The sequence below is a fragment of the Podarcis cretensis genome (assembly GCF_951804945.1).
Source record: "Podarcis cretensis genome assembly, chromosome: 3".
Classification (NCBI taxonomy): Eukaryota; Metazoa; Chordata; class Lepidosauria; order Squamata; family Lacertidae; genus Podarcis; species Podarcis cretensis.
In genome coordinates this window covers 91,870,047-91,889,324 of record NC_137172.1, presented here as the reverse complement: position 1 = coordinate 91,889,324, position 19,278 = coordinate 91,870,047, and the positions used below count along the sequence as shown (strand labels likewise).

At 43.9% G+C, this 19,278-nt stretch overlaps 1 protein-coding gene and 1 long non-coding RNA gene across 12 annotated transcripts in view; one reads left to right on the top strand and one right to left on the bottom strand.

Annotated features, from left to right (window-relative positions):
• Nucleotides 1–19,278, bottom strand: part of DST (dystonin) — a 306,444-nt gene that overhangs the window by 272,750 nt on the left and 14,416 nt on the right. For 5 of the 10 annotated variants that reach the window (XM_079970248.1, XM_079970257.1, XM_079970258.1 and 2 more), the window contains exons 3-4: nt 13,779–13,967; nt 5,994–6,201 (exon numbers count right to left, since the gene is read on the bottom strand). In XM_079970248.1, coding sequence (XP_079826374.1) covers nt 5,994–6,201; nt 13,779–13,967 — 397 coding nt within the window. Of the gene's footprint in view, nt 1–2,268; nt 2,448–5,993; nt 6,202–13,778; nt 13,968–19,278 lie in introns of those variants that run through there. The other 5 variants (XM_079970260.1, XM_079970251.1, XM_079970252.1 and 2 more) reach the window with 3 other exon arrangements.
• Nucleotides 6–19,170, top strand: LOC307212972. Of its 2 annotated transcripts, none has more exons than XR_013837312.1 (3): nt 6–83; nt 13,884–14,000; nt 18,921–19,170. It is a non-coding gene; the product is annotated as an uncharacterized lncRNA (long non-coding RNA). The 2 variants fall into 2 exon arrangements; XR_013837313.1 differs by lacking the exon at nt 6–83 and adding an exon at nt 6,706–6,827.

Here is a 19,278-nt window from a genome sequence, read left to right as displayed (position 1 = left end):
ACATTTCAGACTTAATGCACCTAGTCCAAGTACCCCTTGGACATCGCAACACCTTCAGAGCACATCCAGATAAATAAAAGCAGGTAATTTTCAAATCTAAGAGCAACTTCACAGTGTACAGACTGGGTACACTAGGTTGGACCCAGTGCAAGTGGACATCTGGAGCCCAGATCACCAAATCCAGTGTGACTGTGCATTGGGGTACATATAACCAACTACACTGTAATACTCACCCAGTTCCTATTGAACTGGTTGGATGTGCCTTTTGATATTAATTATAATGTGTATTTAGGGTCAGCAAAGCAGGGTTACAGCGTGACTGGTTTGCTATGACTACAGCTGCATCAGGACCAGCAAGCTCCAGCAATGTTTCTCATAGTAAACATGAAGAAAAAAGGTGCATTTCTAGACATGTAGTGGATATGTACCAAGAGCTTGTGTCCACTATGGTGTCTTGGCGTATGTTCAAGTCTCAGTTTCAAGCTTTCCAAGACTGGGGGGTTTAAAGGCTACTCCACATTTCCATAGGACTATGATTACACAACCAAGACTGGAATCCTATACAAATTTATCTGGCAATAGGTCTCATTGAAAACAATGAATCCTTACTTCTGAGTAAACATGCAAATGAACATGGTTAGACTACACAGGGTGTCAATCCTGTCAACACAGGTCCTAAAAACATAAACCTAGAAAAATTAGAATAACTGAAAAGAGGTCAGGCATGGAGTATTTTTATGAATTTGGGCATTACTGAAAATTGGTTGGAGTTGGAAGGAAACCTTAAAAAATAAGCAAGCGTAGTAGTGTAAGTTTAGAAGAAATAGGTAATGCAGAACGGGTTTGATTTAAAGCTTCATCCCAGCAGTCTTAAAAATAGCCAATAATTTTATTTTAAAAGTACTTGTAATGAAGTGCCACAACAATAGAATTGTTCTTCTTCCTTTCTATAAGCATCTTTAAGGCAGCCTACCAGTTCTCAGTTGCCTAATGCTTTTTAACTGCTGGACATTGCACATGCTCCATAGCTGCAATTATGCAATTGGCTATTGACACAAAAGAATCATTAAACTCCTTTTAATGATACATAAATTATAAGCAAGGCAGATTCAGTGCAAGCTACAATAACTGGATAAGACAGAATCTGCAATATCACATTGCAAGGTATTTTTCTGTAACGCCAAAGGTGGAAATGAATGAGATTATTAAATAAAAAGAATTGTAACTATGCCATCCCCATTAAAACCCAGGTACAGATCAGCTAAAACCTTGTCAACTCTGGGACATGTTATCACTTCAAATATTTAAATCAAATAATTATGCAAATAAGACCAACACTAATTCATAACATCCTCTTGTTCCTCAAATAACAGTAAGTGGCAAACATGCAACATATATTTAGAGGCCAAAATGTTGGATTTCACAGTAAAAACCAAGCTATAGCTACAAATACATTCAATAGTTACTAACTGCTGTAGTCATTACTATGAAGAAATCCTTATTCCAAATGGATGCCTAATCTGATTTAGGTACATTTCCATATCACCCACGATAAGATAATAATAAAACTTATTTTTAATGTGATACAAGAAGCCACTGGGATTTTATGGAGGCTAGAAACTTCTGTCTCCATTGAGTAAATAGAGGTAAAGGCCTCATACTGTTCTCCTAGCCTAGATGCAAAGTCATCCTCCTAACAGCAGTTGACAGAGAGACGTAACAGGATGGAATTCTCAGCACAGATATATACTGCAAAGGAAATAGTTTTGATGCGTCTTTTTTATTTTTGAGCTGCTATCTGAAACAAAATATTCCAAGCCATATTTTGCTGTCGTTTCTTAGCGATCCAGAATGTAGCCCTATGCCGCAAAATGAAGAGTGAAACATCTTGCCCTACACAAAAACATCAGGCAGCAGGGTCTTAGAATACAGTAATCTCATTGAGGTATCAGCAGCATTCTCACACCCAGAGAGGAAAGCGCTTTAACGGGAGGGAGAGAAAGAAAGCCTTGCTTCAGGATAAGTGCCCCCCCCCATGATACAACGGACTTCAATGCATTCCTATACCCCTCCCCTGCCTGCATACTGTCTTTTAACAGCCCCATTTAATGGGCTTGAATAGCCAAACGTCTTAGGGACCTGATTCTGCCACCTGTTCCACCGCAGCCACCAGTAGCTATTTTAAGGCAAAGCTCCAGATCATCAGCACTGCAACCGGTAAATCCCTCTCCCGGGTTACCCCGGGGCACAACTTAAGCTTCACTGTACCTTTGTATCTCTCCAGCACATCTTCATAAGCCTGCAGGTACTCCTGTTCCTCCGTATAGAAGTGAGCAGCAGGGGAGAGATAACCAGCCATGGTTGAAGTTTTTGACACTGCCTTGATCAGTTCCCTCCAAGGAGCCGGGCAGCGAGGCAGCCTTGGGGAGCGGCACAAAAAGGCTGGAGGGAGGGAGGGAGGGGGCTGTTGCCGTGCAAGCTGTCCGAGGAAACGCCCATGCCCCCTCCCCGAGCGGTGTGGGAGCACGTGTGTCCCTCCAATAGAAAGGGCTTCCTCCCTCTCGGATTTCATTAGCAGCAAATCTCTGCGCTCCCAGCTAGCAGCCGGAGAAAGAGAACCGGTGGAAGGAGGCAAGGCATGGATGCCACAGACCCGGCCCTGGAGGTGACCTCCGGCGCTGGCTGCTTTTCTTTCCTCCCCTCCCTTAGGACGGGCTCCTGGGTCTTCGCGCCCACCCCTTTCCCAATTTCTCCTTTCAGTCGCGGGACCTTTTCGCCTCCTTCCCTCCTGCTTTTTTCAGGCAATCCTATGCACCCAACGGAGAGCGAGCCAACCGGGAGCATTGCATTTCTGAGCAAACGACGCGTAGAGTTGCGCTGTAAATCGTTTGTCTACCTCAACTGTCGGGAACACACTCTTTTCCTGGGGGCGGGGGAAATCACAGTGCCACCATACGCGTGCCTACTCAGAAGTAAGTGCCATTGAGTTCAATGGGGCTTGCTGTCAAGTCAGTGTGTGTGCAAGATCGATTTAACCTTCTAAAAAGTAAGGGGCTTTGCGGAGCTCTCCCTTTGAAGTCCCCCTTTATAGTAAGTCCTATCAAAAAGCACCCCTGAAATCAGCGCCGGCCCTTCGCTGCGATTCTTATGTTTCGAGAGTTTCTGCTGGTCTGGAGTGGAAACTCACGGAAAATACTACAATCGACCCGGCTTCATCGTGTTATGCAGGGCTGCAAGCTAGCGGTTCCCAGCTAGCTCGTGGCTGTGTTGGTGAGCTTTATTAACCTGCGTTGCTCCATGCGGTTCAAGCGTTTGACACCAGGTTCTTGGCTTGGGGGGGGGAGCTTTTGTAAAGTAGCCCCTTTACCGTTGACCCTTTCTTCTCCCCTCCCCTAAATTGCCCCACACATTGTAGAGTGACCGCGCTTTCGAAATCGCGCCCCCTCTCTCATTTTCAAAAGCTACAACTTCATTGGAAGGAGGGGAGTGGGAAGGAGGTACAGTACTCTCTGTTCCCCTTCTGGACCGGGCTTTCAGCCCACGAAATCTGACTTTTCAAGGTGCCACAAGCCCCTTTGTTGCTGCTTCTGCAGCAACAACGGACCCTTACAACGCGGCTGCTCCCGCTCTGGAGGTTGTCTCCTTGTTGGAGGAGAGGCTTCCGCCCCAACACTTGGTCTGGTGACCATCCTGAATAGCCTTCCCTGGCTGCGCTCCCCACTCCCTGCTCGGCTTTGTCTGCACAATAAAGCAAGGAGGCTGCTTGGCCGCGGTTTCGTCTCAAAGGGGCTTTCGCCCCCATCGCCGGCCAGCCGGCGCTTTCCGAGCCCAGACAGCCTCATTGCAGCAGCCGCAGCAGCGGCGGCGGCGGGATCACCTGCGAGAGGAGAGCCTCCTCCCGCTCTGCAGACGCGCGTTGCACGTTGCCATTGCCGCTAGGAATAGCTCTTGGCTTCCCAAGGAAGGGCCGGGGGGGTGGCGGCGACGCAAAGCCCCACCGCTCCCCCTATCCCTCCCCATCCCAGAAAGAAGGCTCCTCAGCAGGAATGGCGTAGCCACTACCGGTGCCCCATTCCTCCTCCCCTTCGGCGCGCTTTCGGCTGCCTGGCGAAGGGCAACAAGAGTCAACTGCGCCAGAGCTGGGGGGTGGCGAGAGGCCAAGGGGCGGCGCTCCGTCGCTGCAGGTGTCACCGCCGGTCACCCTGTTTTTGTTGCCGCCGGCAGCCATCGCTGCGCGTGCGCGCCCGGCATGTATATATGTATATGTGTGTGTGTGTGTGTTTTGTTCCCCGCTCCGCTTGCTCGCCGACCCAGCCTTTTCATTCCGGCCTCGCAGCAGACCGGGATGGGTCCTTCCTGCCTCGCCCCACACCCTCCCTCCCTCCCTCTCTCTGTAGTGTCTTAGAGATGAGGCAAGTGGGGCTTTTCCATGCCCCCACCCCTTCTCTCCCAACACCAAAACAGGCGACATGCAGCAAAAAAAGGGGGGGCTGAACGGGAGGAAACGGCGCAATCACTTCCGAGCGGGGGCACGTGGCGCGGCCGGTCTCGGGTTCTGCTCCCCGTTGTCATTTTTAACCATCCCACCCTCTGCGCCCCGCACGGTGTTCCTGAGAATCCAATGGAGAAGGGTTCGGCTCGATTGCTATGGGAATAGGATTCGATCTGCATCATGCGGCGATTCCCTTAGCGCCAGCTGCAGCCAGGCACCAAACACGCACGAACACAGAAAGCAGACGCGCACAACTCTCGGGCGAAAACCCGGCTCCCGCGATCGCCAAGACAGGAGCAGCGACGAGGGAGGGCTCCAAAAAGCGCCACCACGTCCCCGCCGGCTTCGTCCAGTCATCGTGGCAAGCACCGGAAGCGTTTCCCAAAGCTCAGCCCTAAACTGTGGGTGGACGCGTGTGCATGTGCAAAGTGCATTTTGCTCACACCACATACAGTCTCAGGCCACCCATAAATCTTGGGCTAAGACAGCAGAACTTCCCGGGTGGGGCTTCCACACTGGTGTGAGCCCGGTCCCCCCCTTTTCTGATAAATAAAATAGCCAGTCTGAAGTGGCCCCTTCCCAGCGCATCCCATTAGCAAGTGCTGCAAAGTAGATTTGTCTTTGCAAAACAACTGCTCTGTATCTGCATGTACGAGCTGCTGCTTTCATTCCTGTGAGAGGTTTTACAAATAGCACTGACACAACAACCACCGCGTTTTCTCTCCCGGATCATATTACTCTTCCTTCTCAATTTGCAGCCGGGTTGGCCAAGCAAACTCCCTGACCTATTTCAAAACCAATGAAGATCAAATGCTCTTCTGTCTTATACATAGCATCCAGCAGGGCCTCTCCTATATTATTCAGGAGCCCGGTGACCCCTGCTAGCGTCAAACACAACAAGACCAGTCAGAGAATCCCAACTTCTGCTGATCCCACATCAGTTCAGCAACTTTCAAGCAAACCCAGCCATTATAAAAAACAAACAAACCTCACTCTGTAAGTTTACTCAGAAGTAAGTGCATTTACTGCTGGGTACAGAGGATGGCATCCTTCCTAAAGCATGCTTCAAGTTCCTGTATCTCACCAGCAGCCTTGCTATGCTACATACACCATACGAAATGGTCATATTCTTCACTCTTACACAACCCTCCAATGCAATTTTAACACCCGCACCTGCATGTATTGCAGCTGCATTTTCTTCCATACACATGCAGTAATCCACCCAGCCAGAAAAAAATACAAGGCCAAATAGCTTAGTCACTACCAACACTAGAAAATACAGCATGAAGGACCATGAGTTTCGTGTGTGTGCTTTTAAAAACGCAAATAACAGAAGCAATAAACAAGGCTCTCAGTTTATGCTCTCTGTAATACACAAATAAACCCACAATAATATGGACACGTGAGCACAGTTACTGTACTATGCAAGTCTCTCTCTCTCTCCCCCTCCCTCCCTCTCCCCCCCCCCCCCATCTCCCATGTATTTCCATCCTGGTCTTACCGGCGATTCTGAGCACAGCTCTCTCAGCTGGATCCAACACAGAGCCTCCTTGAATTTTCCTCTTGGATCTCTCGTGTTTAGGTAGGTTCCAGGGCAGGGTGTCACCCGGAGCCGGGGACAGGGAACCAGATTTCTGGCTGAAATCATCGTCGTCTGAAAAATCCGCAGAGGATGACATGGAGCATCTGTAGGAAGCGTTTCCTGAGCTCTAGAGAAGGGTGGGGGGAAGAAGATTAAAAGCAAAATAAAAACCTGAGACTAGAGAATCAATTTTTGCTCTCAAAATAAAGCAATGCATCCTTTTGCTGTTTAGATCGCCCTCTAGGAAAATCAGTAGAAACAGATGGAACTGAAACCTCCCTCCCACCCCACCAATCAGTCGATACATCTATATTTTTAATACACGAATGAATAGATTGCTCACCATTGTTGTCTATATTGCTGCTCATGTATTTAAATCTTACAGACAGCGGCAACACACAGGTAGATCTGGAGAGGTGGCTTAGTGAAAACCCATACGTGGAAAGATTTAGGCAGGGAGACGAGTGGCCTGGCGTTCTGGCAAGCAGCTTACAATGCTCCTCTGGAGTTGCCCAACAATAAAGCCAGAAAGGAGGGGGGAGCAGGGAAGAGATGGATTTTGAAAAAAAGAGAGCACGCTTCCCGGCTACAAATCAATAGCATTTGGCTCCCCCACCCGGCAAAAGAAAAGATGTACCACCCCTAGGCTGCTGGTTCAATCATTAATGTGGGGTGAGGAAAATTCAACCCCCATCGCAAACCCAGGATGCTGGGGCTTTGCTGTTGCGCTCATATTCCTGAAACCACACCCTGGTAAGTCTCTCTTTCTTTTTCCTTCTTCCTTCCTTGTGTGGTGGATCAACTTCTTTCCGGAGCTCCCCAGTTTTGTTTGCAGGGCTCCCGGCTTCCTAAAGCACTCTGACTTTGGGAGACAGGAAATGTAGATTTGCTCTTTTCCTCAAGGGAAAGCACAAAGGGCGGGTTGCACAAGCTCACTGGGCGAGAGGCCGCTTCAGTAAACACACTGTCCTTAAAGGCTGGACGAGAGACTTTCCAGTCGCCACAGAGCAGGTAGCAGCAGCTGCCCACGGGCTCCAAACCAGCCAGCCAGGAATGTAAACAAGAAATGATGCAGTGCAGGCACAAAGAACTGTGGAAATTGGGGGGGGGGGGAGAGAGAGAGAGATATACTGGCCTCCTCAGCCCTCTTGTAACACAAGGCTGAGAGACAAACTGAATTTTTTAATTTGGGGATCAGTTTCAAAACAAGTGACTATGAGGCACTGATATGTGTTGTCACCTGATAGGCAAGCAATGCCTACATTTGCCGATCAAAGAGAGGCTACTTCCAGGTCCCCTGTGCTCTGTCATCTTGGCGGTGGCTGCTGTGTCATCTTAGAAGTACCAAGCTTGAGATATGATTACTGACCCTGTGTTGTTCTTCCCTGTATGGTTTGCAATATAAATTCTCTAAATTGCAGCTATTTCTTAAATGGCTAGAAAATGTCTATCACATCTATGTATTTCCCCTTTCAAACAGCTGTTGCAGCATGACGGCTTACCCTGACATCATCATAAAATGATGACCTAATAGGAAGCCACAACAGAAATTATACAGTGCAGTAAAGCCAATTAAAAGGGCTAAAACAATATTTACCATAAAGGTTCACCTTCTCTCGTATTATACCTAGCTCTACCTTTCATTTAAATCAGAACCAGTGAAGGCAGTGAATGTCCTGTGTGAGTGCCTGGAGGCGGTTGGAGGATGGTTGGTGACTAATTAATTGAGGTTTAATCCTAATGAGACAGAAGTACTGTTTGGGGGGACTGGGGTGAGCATGTGGGGGGACCCCCTGGTCCTGAATGTGTAACTGTGCCCCTGAAGGACCAGGTGTGCAGCCTGGGAGTCATTTTGGACTCACAGCTGTCCATGGAGGCACAGGTCAATTCTGTGTGCTAGGATGCAGTCTACCAGGTCCATCTGGTATGCCAGATGAGGCCATACTTGCCTGCAGACTGTCTCACCTGAGTGGTGCATGCTCTGGTTATCTCCTGCTTGGACTAATCTACATGCAACTCGCTCTACGTGGGGCTACCTTTGAAGGTGACTTGGAAACTACAACTAATCCAGAATGAGGCAGCTAGACTGGTGCCTGGGAGTGGCTGCCGAGACCATATAACACTGGTCCTGAAAGACCTACATTGGCTTCCAGTACGTTTCTGAGCACAATTCAAAAGTGTTGGTACTGATCTTTAAAGCCCTAAAGGCCCTCAGCCCAGTATACATGAAGGAGCGTCTCCACCCCCATTGTTCAGCCCGAACACTGAGGTCTTCCTCCTAGGGTCTTCTGGTGGTTACCTTACTGCATGCCCTCCAATATTTCTCTGATGAAAATAGGGACATCACATTCCATAATGATGATTTTGCAATTTATACCCCACACATCTTACTGGGTTGTTCCAGCCACTCTGGGCAGCTTCCAACAAATATATATAAACATCATAAAACATTAAACATTTTTAAAAAGCAACCCTTCCATATACAGGATTGCCTTCAGACAGCTCAGGAGTCAAATAACTCCATACCCTCCAACATTTCTCCAATGAAAATTGGGACATCCTAAGGAAAAGCAGGACATTTTGAGATTGAATCAGAAACCGGGACAGCTCCTCTAAATCAGGGATGTCCCGGGAAAACAGGGACACTTGGAGAGTTTGTCACTGTAAGAAGTGAAGTTATAGGGAACCAAGCAGAGGGCCTTCTTGGCAGTGGTGTCCTCCCTGTGGAACACCCTCCCCATCAGATGTCAAGGAGATAAAGAACTACACAACTTTTAGAAGACATCTGAAGGCAGCCCTGTATCAGGTAGTTTTAATGTTTGACGTTTTATTATGTTTGAAAGGTACCGGAAGCCGCCCAGAGTGGCTGGGAAAACCCAGCCAGATGGGTGGGATATAAATAATAAAATTATTATTATTGTCTTCAGAAGATCTGCTTTCAAATGTTAGGTGGCTGAAAACTAGAGCTAAGGCCTTTTTCCATGATCATGCCCTAATCACAAAACAGAACATGCAATCTAGAAATATTTGTTCGACACCCACACATTAGAGGTCAATTTATGACAGTTTTGCTTGGCCAGGCTTTTGATGAACAAAGTTACTCTCTCTTTTTTTAAATTAGTTTCAGCAGTGGCTTTATGGGATTTTATTGTTTTAAATTTAGTAAGCTGCATTTATAATCTGTTATGACTGCATCATGGGCTGTAGAAATTTGTAATATTGAGTGAGGAACCAGTGACCCTCTAGATGATATTGGACTCCAGTTCCGTTCCCAGCAGCCCCAGCTAGCATTGCCAAGTCAGAGATGACAGTAGATGCGGCCCAACAACATATTGTCGGCCACAGGTGTGTCTCCCACACTTAAAATTAAATAAATAAATCAGAAGTAGTAATAGTCTTAGTAGTCATTAAATGCCGTACAAGAAATAAATGGAATTTATGCTTTATTCTGTGATACTATTGGGCCATCTTGCATGGGGTTTCAGTATTCAAAATGTAACATAGGAATTAGATGACTTAGGAATTTCCTCTCCTGGCTCATATGCAAGGAAACTAAAGGAACTTGTCTGCCAAACAACCTCTAGGGAAGGGAGGGGAAAGGCAAGTTATGTTGAGATGGCTCCATAGAAACCCATTAATAGATTTAGTTTGATGTTCCTAAAAACAAACTGGAGAGCCTCTACCAAAAACCTTTTCCTCTGAAATGAAATAGAAAACATGGTGGGAGAAACCACAGCATGGGATGATCCATGTTATTTTTAGAAGCTATTAATACTATAATAATGATAGTAACAAATTTGTATTTTTATAAATATTCCTGGTATTTATAGACTATTAAGACTATTGTACTGTATATAGTTCCACTATCCTTTTTTTAATTATATGGATTGTTAAAATAAAATACCTTATCATCTTGGTAGACATTGTGTAGATGTTTTCTTTTTGTAGTTCTTTCCCTCTGCATATTCCTTTCTATTTCGTTGTCAAATTTATTAAGCATTTTCAGCTGAGTTTTGGCACGCATGTATGTGTGTTTGTGTATTAGGTTTAGGATTTTAAGGGCTCAGCTGTAAATGTCACTTATTTCCTATACTAATCTTAAATATTCATTTCCATTCCCTAATCATAATATTGTACATTTTCATCATTTCAAGGCAAAATAAAGATAGCATCACAGCTTTGATCATGGCACCACGGGGCTTATTTTCAGACTCAGCAATAAATCATTCAGACAAGAGGAATACATGAAAAGATTAAAGAAATCCAGGAATGAACAGAACTGATAGTATATTGCAGTAGCTGGTGTACCACTTCCCTCTACTGGATATATCTGACCTCAGCTATTTATTCTTTAGTACAAACAACATCCTCTGGTGGCTAGAAAGCTGAACAGAGAAATAAAAGACTATAGTAAAACAGCTGTTAAGCTACAGAAGCCTAGAGTCATGTCTGCATAAAATACTTTTCATTGAATATTTATTTATTGGATCATTATGCAAATGGCTGGTCCACCTCATTCCATAATTCTTCATCTGAAAAGAGTTAGCACCCCAGTTAAGGAGTAGTAAGTGTAGTATCTCTCATGTTATATTTTTAATAACTATCACTGAATGTCTCTTACATTTAAATACAGTGAGGGGGGAAAGTATTTGATCCCCTGCTAAATTTGCCTGTTTGCCCTCTGACGAAGAAATGACCAGTCCATAATTGTAATGGTAGGCTTAATGTAGCTGTGAGAGACAGAACAACAACAGGAAAACCCCCAGAAACCCAGAAGACAAAAGCCAGGTAGCATGACAACCACTGATTTTCAGTGGAATCACCGTTATTTGTTTTCCTGTTTTGTTACTAAGTTGAGCTAGTTTGCTTTCAGAAAGAAAGAAGTTGAGGGATCAGTCAGGTTTTCAGAAGTTAATAAGTAATCTAATGTCTACATCAGTGATATTTCCAAGTATAAAGAAAGAGAGAGATATCTGAAAGTGTCCTCCTAACTGTATATGAAGCAAACCTTCTCATAACCCCTTATTTTGAATACAGGAGGGAAACTAATAAATTGTTTTTCTCCAGTTATTCTCCATTCTCCTAAAAAGAAATATTTATTATGTAGGGTTCTATAGTTGAATGTTTCAGGAAGCAAAATGTATTTATCATTGACTGATTTTTAGTAACATCATTTTCATTACTCAATACTCCAAAGTACATGCTAAAGACTTTCCTGAAAACTGGGCTTCACATATTTAATCTTGATTTCCCCACCACCACCACTTTTTAAATTGTGGTGAAAAATTGTTACAAAATATGAAATTAGTCCTGAAAACATTTCCATTTGTTGAATAATAATAGTTCAAAGTTCAACACTGAGAAAGAACATTTCCAACAATTAGGTCCTAGAGTATTTTTGTCTGTAAAATCGTTTATATGCGTGGTTACTGTATATTGTGACTAAATATAAAGGGCTCCTCTTCCTGTTTTGATAGAAACTGTTTACGTGACATAATAGAATATTATACTATCCACCCATTACTTCAAGGAGTTATGCAGGAAAGGGAAACATCTGTGACTGAGCTCCAAGCTTTTTGCATTTATGAGACAAAGACTTGTTGAGTATGTGATGAAGAATCATCATAACAGTAGGCGCTTAGCTGATGTTTGATTTTTGTACTCTGTTGTTCCTACACTACCGGAAAGTATCTGCTACTCATGGAGGAACAGAGGGAGTTGCCTTATATAAAGTCAGACCTACAGTCAATCTGACTCAGCACTGCCTACACCACTGGTCTTCAACTGGTGGTTTGGTGTGTGGTGTAGTGGTTAAGAGCAGTGGACTCGTAATCTGGTGAACTGGGTTCGCGTCTCCGCTCCTCCACATGCAGCTGCTGGGTGACCTTGGGCTAGTCCCACTTCTCTGAAGTCTCTCAGCCCCACTCACCTCACAGAGTGTTTGTTGTGGGGGAGGAAGGGAAAGGAGAATGTTAGCCGCTTTGAGATTCCTTCAGGTAGTGATAAATCAGGATATCAAATCCAAACTCTTCTGGAAGCCACCAGAAGATCACGGCCTGATCTAAGGAGGATCACAACAGGAGCACTATCACCTGCAGATATTTCACAACCTGCACACACATTCTGCAGACAGAATAGAGAGCTCTTTGCTGGCAGAGGCTGAGAGGGCTGGGTAAAAGGACATTGCCACCCAGTCCAACTCCCCCCTCCACAACCTAGTGTAAAAGGGCTTTTGGATTGCAACCTACATAAATGTTGCTATAAGGATAGGTGTGTGGTGGGGAGACAAGGGATAACTGATTTGTTCTTGTAAAACAGCAAATTTAACTAGATGTTGGTTTCCATATAGGTGTTATAAAGTAAAGGAGTTTCTAAATCCTACATTTTAAAAACTACCTCCCCCCCCCACACACAAAAAGGAGTACTAAATTAAAATAAAAGGAATGAAAATTCAGACTGAATCTCAAGCTTTTTTATATATTTCTTATACCACATGCGCAATGCATGGCCTTCGGGAAGCAAGGTTTTGGCACACGGAATTTAGGAAGCAAGATTCTGGCCCAATTTAAAGGAGTTTACAATATTTTAAAAATTGCTGGTTGCTGCAGCAGTCCCACACACAAAAATATAATTTGAGGCATTTGACAATGTCCAAGGACCCTGCTCTCATAAACCAGGTCTTAACAGCATGTTTTACGTAAAGTGTCAAGGAAGGATGACTAAAAAGCACTGACGTACACAATAAGATTACCACCTGCCTGTTTCATTTCACTGTTGTGCCCCTTCAGTCACAAGCTGTGCAGCACTGGAGTGACTCAGCTGACCCTTGTCTGTAGCGCATGAAAGCTATTTGCACAGATTTCATATTGTTAGACCCTTCATTCGACATCTCAGTTTACTCTGCTCCTTGTGCTAGCAATCGGGGTAGCTAATCAATAGTTCTTTCCATGCAAGGTCAGGGTTTCTTTATCCCCAGCAGAGGCCAGTGGGATGAGAACAGAATTTTTTAAAGGGATATTGAAAAATGGATAAAAAACAAAATAGAGCATCTAGCTGGCTTGCCTCTGTGGGAAACAGAACGCTTAACTAGTCTAGCATATCCTATTCACAGCAGGTAAGGAGGTGAGTGGCTCTTTACAAGCCTTCATAAAAACATCCTTTCTTTCTCGAAAGTTTATCTTTTTTTATTTTGAATTGATAATCTCAATTTGAAAATGAAACTAAACTGCTAATCCAGTGCAGTGTAATGCCTAGAGCTGAGCTAACCCCCCCCCCCAAGACCTCTTTGTTTTATTTTCACTTTTATCATTCTTGAAAAATGCCTCCACTTTTTTGGTCTGCCTTCCCCCAGCAAGTGTAGAGCTAGGTGGACTGACTGTCTGACTCAATATAAGGCAGCTTCCTATGTCCGTACATGCACATATTGGCAGCCTGGCTTTTATACAGGGGACTGGGGGGCACCTGTTTATCCTGGAACGCACCTCTCTGATGCCTCCCCTTTTTCATTGACCTACTCTGCTGCCACAGGGACTTAGCTGTAGGGTTCCAAGACTGCACGTTGCTGGGAAGAGGATCCAACCTGAGATGCTATCAGGTTTAGGGCTTCTTATTCCTGCACTGCCTAAATCTGACAGATCCAGGCTAACTGCAGTCTGCACAATGTATTTTGAAGATCACTGCACTAAGAACGGCAAGAAAACTTACTGGCTTTCGAGTTGGTGTGACTTGAACAGAATGGTAGAATTCTGGCTGGACTCTGCTGCTTTTCTTGATCTTCCTTTTCTTAACCGATGATTCCTGCTCACTCAGCTGATGCACTTCTACCAGGGGCTGCGTTTCTTCAAGGCGAGGCACGACACGTCTTCTAATGTGGCGGGGACTTGGTCTAAAACCCTGTCAGAAAAAACACGAAAGTATGTTAATAGGGTGTGTGTGATGCTTCTTCTGCTCTTCTATGTCACAGAAATATTATTTATACAAGGTAGAACTATTGGTTCTATCAGCATTTTAAATATTGGCAAATTACTGACAAGTATTCTCATTAAACCCTTCATTTCCCCCTTTTCAAGCTGTTTCTTTTCATGTACAGTCGTACTTTGGTTGTCCAACGGAATACTTTCTGGAAGTCCATCTGACCAAGGCGCGGCTTCCGATTGGCTGCAGGAGCTTCCTGCACTCAAACGGAAGCCATGGAAGCCGCGTTGGGCATTCGGCTTCCTAAATATGTTCGCTAACTGTGACACTTTGCGGCGTTCAGGAGCCAAAACAGACAAGTACCAAGGTGTTTAACAACCAAGGTAGGACTGTAATTGAATTATTTATTTTTAAGCATCATTTCACTCGGATGAATGTTAGTAAGGAAATTCCTAATGGGAAAGAAAAGTAAAGGGACACATTCCTTTCTAGACAACCTTCCAAAGCCACATGCCATAGGTAGGCAAAAATGGGCACAGCAACAAAATATAAATTATACCTTGTTACTACTGAGTAGTTGAGCCTGAGTATACTCAGACACTCCTCTATATCCTACATCCAGACAAGCAAAAAGCATTATTCCAGCCAGGCAAAAACACTCACTCAGGGTGCAAAGAAGGGCTAGAGGGGGGTAGATGGCCATATTTGGCATTTGGACCTGAGGCTCCCTACCCCTGGGATAGAACATCAGACAGCAGAGCATCTGTAAGAAGCTAAGCAGCTCTCAAAGTGCTTAGAGATACGTGCCAAAGAGGGATTTAAGTGTGTGGATGAATCTTTAAGGAATAATTTAGCCTCCAAGTTTCCAGGCTAACAATTTACTATTTTCATTTTAAAAAATGAATGGATGTCCCTCAGAAAATAATTGGCAAAGTACTGTGCTTAAATACTGTAACACAGAAAATTATACAGGTGTGGACTTCCCATTTCTTAGTGGACAAATATATATGACAACGGGAAAGATCGTTGTAGCTTTAAGACTTCATCTGCTTCTAATGCTGACTCTTGCTCTTCACTCAAAGTCATAATCTTCTACTTATGACTTCACAATTGGATAGGATTATGATGTGCTACGAGGAATAAGGTCCTGGTTTCAAGTGAGTAGTACACATGAGGATGAAGCAAGCTAACAGCATAATGCAATTGACTTTAGCCTACTTACAGGACAACTCTGTACATGTTTACACAAACCTAAGTCCCATTCAGTTTAATGGGGTTTACTCCCAGCTAACTCGGTACAGTATATTGGATCCTAAATGTTTATGCCCTGACTCATTTGTGTAGTGAATTTTCTGCCTGAATGGAAAACGATGGCTTCAGCAATAGGTTTGAGATGATTGCAGACATAGAAATGGCCTGTAATTGCATCAGAAAAACACAGGATCCAAACGCTAGTCCAGCAGGCTGCTCAATGTTGTCTAGCAGCCGCTGAGTTACGACAGCAGCAGCCATCAAAGCTAATATGCCAACACTCTTGATGAAGCCTATGAGCATTTGTGGCTCAGGACTCCCATCTCTCAAGGACTGCCTCTCCTCACATGAAGCAACCTAGACCCTGAATTTGGTATCTGAGGCCCTTCTCTGTATATCCCCTCTGAGGGAGGCCCTAAGGATAGCGACATGAGAACAGACCTTTTCAGTGGTAGCAACCCACATATAGAATGCTGTCCCCAGAGAAGCATGCCTGGTATCTTCACTATCTACTTGTAGACAACAGGCAATAACATTTCTTTTTGCCCAGGATTTTGGCCCTTCATTTGAAGAATTTTAGATATCTGTGGCCTCTTTCTATGGGTAGAATGTGGTAGATCTGCCTGTTTTTCATGTTTTTATTTTGTTTTAGCTTTATACTGGTTCTAATATTTGTACTATTTTGTAAATCACTTTGAGTTACTTTTTTTTTAAAAAAAGAAACTAATAAGTGTAATAAATAATAACAATATTTTTTTTAACGTAATATGATTTGGGTGTGCATGTATATGTCTGAAGAGGGGGAAAGAGCTGTCATATCCTAAAAACAATTACACTGGCATTGTTTCTCTAAAACCATCACATTATGTTGGTGATTTACAGCAGCAAGGATGGTTAGGGCTTGTTATAGGCAAGTAGAACAGTAATATGTGCCATGTACTCAACAACATAGGATACCTTTCTCACCCGTTGCAGCTTGTACTGCAGAACCCTAAATAGTAAAAATTTAAGATATGCAGAATTATGGCTGCAGTCCTAAACACACTTGCCTGGCAGAAGGTTGCCTTAACCTTTGTGGAGCTTATTTCTGTATCAACCTGTGCTGCAAAACTATTAATTTACGCAGACATGCCTGTACATAATTATTCACAATTAGTGCCTGTAATCAGTGTAGCATAGGTGGTACACCAATCCGTAGGGTGTAGCCTTGAGGTATCATATGTCAGATCTCCCCACAGCAGTAGTCACAAACCCGGAAGCAAAATGGGAAAACCCACACAGAGGAGCTTTAATACAATGGTTGCTGTCCCCTGACATGGGTGCTGATCCAGCTAGTAACTTTTTGACTAGCAGTAATCCACCCAGGAAGGGACGCAGGTGGCGCTGTGGGTTAAAGCCTCAGCGCCTAGGACTTGCCGATCGAAAGGTCGGCGGTTCGAATCCCTGCGGCGGGGTGCGCTCCCGCTGCTCGGTCCCAGCGCCTGCCAACCTAGCAGTTCGAAAGCACCTCCGGGTGCAAGTAGATAAATACCAGCGGGAAGGTAAACGGCGTTTCCGTGTGCGGCTCTGGCTCGCCAGAGCAGCGATGTCACGCTGGCCACGTGACCCGGAAGTGTCTCCGGACAGTGCTGGCCCCTGGCCTCTTAAGTGAGATGGGCGCACAACCCCAGAGTCTGTCAAGACTGGCCCGTACGGACAGGGGTACCTTTACCTTTACCTTTAATCCACCCAGGGGTTGGCACAGCTGTCATCCAGCATGTGAATACTTGCATATCAGAATGTCAGTTACCTACAAAAGCACTACTGTAGCTGGGAAAAGCAGTTGTCTTGAAACACCCTTAAGTCATATATACATGCATAGGAGACCTATCTGCACAAAAAGAGCTTTTTGAAAAACATGTTTTTAGTACTCCAACTACTGAAAGGACAAGTTGCTTTTTGAGCTGAGCAAAAATTCGCCTCTTTGGCACTAGGAAACATCAAAAGGAAGCTCTGACCTCCTGTAAGGGATTTTCTCTTGCACAACACAAACTACTTAAACCACAGCCTGAAATAGTAAGAGATACGTGATGCTTGATTCAACTGAATAAAATGCAGAACATGAAGCTATGCAAGTACCCACAAAAGAGAAATTTTCCTGGAAGCAAATTCTATATCTGTAAAATGCTGTGTTTGCATTCTGCTGCAATGTACCAAAAATTCACATAAAATTATGACAGGATCCAATTAAACTAACTCTTTGAACCTTTGAATAGCAGCTCAGCTACCTTGCTCCCATGCTACATAGCAAACTGCTTTGAACCTGAGACCAGGTACCAAAGTACTTGCCATGTGGAACAAGGACCAGCTGTTCCAAGAAAAAGAATCACACTGGGCTCATGAAAGCCCCTACCATGAACCTAAGGTTTCAATCCTAGGCATCCTTATCCAGCAGTAAGTATTGCTGAGCACAATAGGACTTATTTCTGAGTAATCATGTATAGGATTGCACTGCAAGAGTGTAAAATAGGGACACCAATCTTTATGCTTCTATTTTTAAAATACCTATTTACATATTAAAAGCAACATCTATAACCAAGGCCCAAACTAACATCAGTATAAAGCTAAATTTCTAACATTTCCATCCATGGGCGTAGCCACGATTTTTGTTAGGGCGCAGGCTTTTGTTTGGGGGGGCAGAACCTCAGATTTGTATTGATTTGTATTTATTTTTACTTATTTAGGGGGAGGTGCCCCCCCTACACTCATGTTTCCACCTGCTATTTATATGGAAACAAAACTGATCTTAGTTTCTGGCTCAGTTCAAGAAAATACACATTCTATCCTTGAGAATTTGAGTATGAGATTATCATAGTGCCAGATGCCAGTGTATTTCCATCTTAACTCTAAAGCCAGTATCTTTTCCAACACAACCTTTTCTGCATTTTAGAAATATCGTGAGGGTTGCTTCTAATCAAATTAGGCTGCAACTAGAGATTTTATGGGCTGGCTGCAAGACTGGAAATGATTACTAATTTCTCTAAGTTTTGATTTTCAAAAACTACAGTGCATATCTATACTGCCTCAAGTTTTAGGAAGTGGAGCTTGATTTCACTGTCTGAAAGAATCCCAGCCTCTTTGAACTGAATTAATGTTACCTTAAAACAGAATAATTTAAATTTGAGGATCATGCATTATTTCAGTCACTGGCTTTGGCAAGGTATAAGCCTAGGTGGAAAACGTTATATTTAAAGTCAATACAGGGTCCGAATAATTCTGCAGAATGCCTGCTAATAGAGTTTAGTTTAAATGGTCTACTTCCAACCCAAAGCTGCCTTGCTTTGTTTTGGTTTTTCAACATGAAGAGTTCTGATGCCACGCTTTCGGTTTTTCTAAAGCATGCTGAGTCATGTTACTCTACTCTAGAATATCCCTGCATTTTGAAAACAAAAATGAGGTTTTGGTACAGCCAATTTGTTCCCCCACAAGTCATTCTAGTCAGAAACAGAGGTATGCTGGTCATAGGTGTGGACAGCACATTTCTCTAGGATGTGTACCCAGGGATTTTTTAAAAGGTGGACATGTATTGAATACATACATAAATGACATTATGCCCAGCTCTTATTTTTAAACTTTTTTTCTTTTTTTACTTCTACAAACCTTGGGGCTCCCCAAACCTGCTGATACCTCTCTCTTCTGCAGGAATGGTGCTGTTTTGTCTCCAAAAGGACCACCATCAACCAAAAGGAGTACTGTATTAGGCACAGCATCTGCCAACTAGAAATTCAGCAATCACAAATATCCAGAAGTAAGCAAACCTCTTACAGCTTTATATGGGAAGAGTCCCATGGATAGAAACTACAGCTGAGAAGATTCTAAATATATGAACTAGCAAAACATTATAATGTAATGTAAGATTACATTATAATAAACACCTATTAGTTTTATACTAGTTTACCTGTCATGGCGTCTGCCAAACAATCCTGGGAATTGTGGTTTAGTGAGGGTGGTGAAAATAATTTGTTAGAAATTTCTAGCTCGCCCACCAGAGAACTATATC